This window comes from Puntigrus tetrazona, unplaced genomic scaffold (genome assembly GCF_018831695.1).
Source record: "Puntigrus tetrazona isolate hp1 unplaced genomic scaffold, ASM1883169v1 S000000283, whole genome shotgun sequence".
Classification (NCBI taxonomy): Eukaryota; Metazoa; Chordata; class Actinopteri; order Cypriniformes; family Cyprinidae; genus Puntigrus; species Puntigrus tetrazona.
In genome coordinates, this window is record NW_025047944.1 from 515,001 (window position 1) to 517,500 (window position 2,500).

The 2,500-nt window shown below is 32.2% G+C and overlaps 1 protein-coding gene across 12 annotated transcripts in view; it reads left to right on the forward strand.

The window, feature by feature from the left end:
- The window catches only part of exoc7 (exocyst complex component 7), a 19,385-nt gene that overhangs the window by 11,882 nt on the left and 5,003 nt on the right, over window positions 1-2,500 (forward strand). For 6 of the 12 annotated variants that reach the window (XM_043231171.1, XM_043231176.1, XM_043231172.1 and 3 more), the window contains 2 exons: window positions 941-979; window positions 1,949-2,014. In XM_043231171.1, the coding sequence (XP_043087106.1) occupies window positions 941-979; window positions 1,949-2,014 (105 nt within the window). The remainder of the gene's footprint in view (window positions 1-940; window positions 980-1,948; window positions 2,015-2,500) is intronic. The other 6 variants (XM_043231173.1, XM_043231174.1, XM_043231178.1 and 3 more) reach the window with 1 other exon arrangement.

Consider the following 2,500-nt stretch of genomic DNA (forward strand, 5'->3'; position numbering starts at 1 on the left):
TTCCTCCGTCCTGCAGAGAGCGCTCGAAATAACAATACACTGCTCGAATTATTATTGATCAGATATTATTTTTAAAAGCTGGATCTGCTGAGCCTTCTTGCATTATGATCGTATGTTCCATATTTTAACGAAATCTTTTATTATATTTTTATTTTCATTTTTGTGTTATTTTAAAGCAATATTATTATTATTTAATGTTATTAATAATTAATGTAAATAACATTAATTAATATTAAGTGAGAACGTAATTGTCTATTCTGCAAATTAATGTAAATAATATTATATATAATTTTAATTATTGTATTATTTAGATTTATTTTTAAATGATAAATAATTAATTATAAATATTATAAATGTAAATTAAAATATTATGCCAAAAGGTAATATTATCTTCATTATTTTCTGTATGTTTATTAATTTATATGCATTTAGTGCATTTAATTAATATTATTTAATTATTTTAAAACATTATTATTATTATTATTACCATTAAAAGGGTCAGAAAAGATCAAATATTTTATGTTCAGAAAGTAATATAATATGTTCTGTGTGTTTATTTATATCATCTTATTATAATTAATATTATTTAATTTATAATTTTTTATTATATTCTATCAAAAGTATTACAAATTAATTATACTATTATTAATTTAAAAAAAATGAATTCATTGTAATAAAAACATTTTGAAGCGTTATTATTATTATTCGTCATCTTTTTATTATTATTCTGTTCTGCAGTGCATGACTCTGTAGCTCCTCCCACTGTGTTCTGAGCCCCGCCCACTCCTCTCTCCTTCTGTCACATGACCTCGCTCGCTCATCCTGGCTGGCTATTAGTGGTGAAGCTCTTCACTAACAGAACTATTTTAACTTCTCGCCCTCTGCCTCTTTCTCTTTCTCTTTCTCTCTCTCTCTGTTCTGCTTTGCTTCTGTCCTGTAGTACTCGGGGACACTTACAATATTCCTTTAGACCCCCGAGGTAAGCACTCGAGCGGACGAGTCGCATGAAACCACAGCGGACTCCGTTTACCGGGAATGATCCCAAACAAGAACGTTTACAAACATATTTCGCTCAGAAATGCTTCACGTTAATCCTTGGCACAATGCGCAGCTTTCCTTACTCAACCCCAGGAGCAGAATTGTGTTATTTAGTCATTTATAACTTATTATTATGGTTCATATTTGTAATTTTTTAATAATATTTAATTTGATGTTATACATTACTGTATCATTATTATTATTATTATTGTAGAATATTAGTTTTTCATATATTTAATATCTAAATAAATGATGTATATCATTTTATATATATGTTTATGTACATTTTATTAGCATTAATTTAATTTAATCGTAATTATTATCGGTTTATAATTATTATTTATTAATATAATTCTAGATTACTTTAATTATTTACCATATTTTTTATTTAAAAAATATTAAAATATTATTTATGCAAACTTAAATTATTTGATTATTTAATGTGTTGTCTAATATGTATCTAAAATATAATGTAAAGTTTTTTTGAGCGAAACTGAAAATAATATGAATGTAATAATACATAAAGCAGACGGGGACAGTTAGATTTCATGTGGACTCTGAACGGTCTCTGAATCACGTACTGTACTTGTTTTGTAGACATGCAGATGTGTGTGAAAGACTTTAAATATGATGCTTCTTATGCTTTCCAGGAACTTTCAATTATTCTGTCTTTAGAAAGTTTGCTTTCCTGTTATTGGCTCTGAGCTCTTCGTATCAGCGTCTGCAGACAGCAGGATATGAAACGATCCTCTCGAAGATCTATAGAGTATTATAGCGTAGTACAGAAGCCGTTATCATGTAATGTGGGCCAAAGCCAAACCGAAGCATCTAGTTTATGAGTTTATTCTCCTCAGACAGAAGGAAGGGAGAATGTGTTGTGTGTTAAACGTCTCTCTGTTCTGCTTTACAGAGAGCAGCTTATCTGCCAGCAATTACAGTTCAGAGTTCAGCCGCAGACTCCTGAGCACGTATATCTGTAAGACACACACGCACGCACACACACACACACACACGCACATACAGACAGACAGACACACACAGACACACACACACGCACGCACGCACGCACACACACAGACACACAGACAGACACACACACACACGCACACACAGACACACACACACACACACACACACACACACACACACACACACACACACACAGACAGACACACACACACACACACACACACACACGCACGCACACACACAGACACACACACACACACACACACAGACAGACAGACACACACACAGACACACAGACAGACACACACACACACACACACAGACACACACACACACACACACACACACACACGCACACACACACACAGACACACACAAACACATACATACATTATTTTCATCTTTAACTGTGACATGTTTAATATCATATCATATATATAATATCAAAAGTTGCAGAAGTTCATATTTAGTCACTTTTGCAGCCCATTTTGGA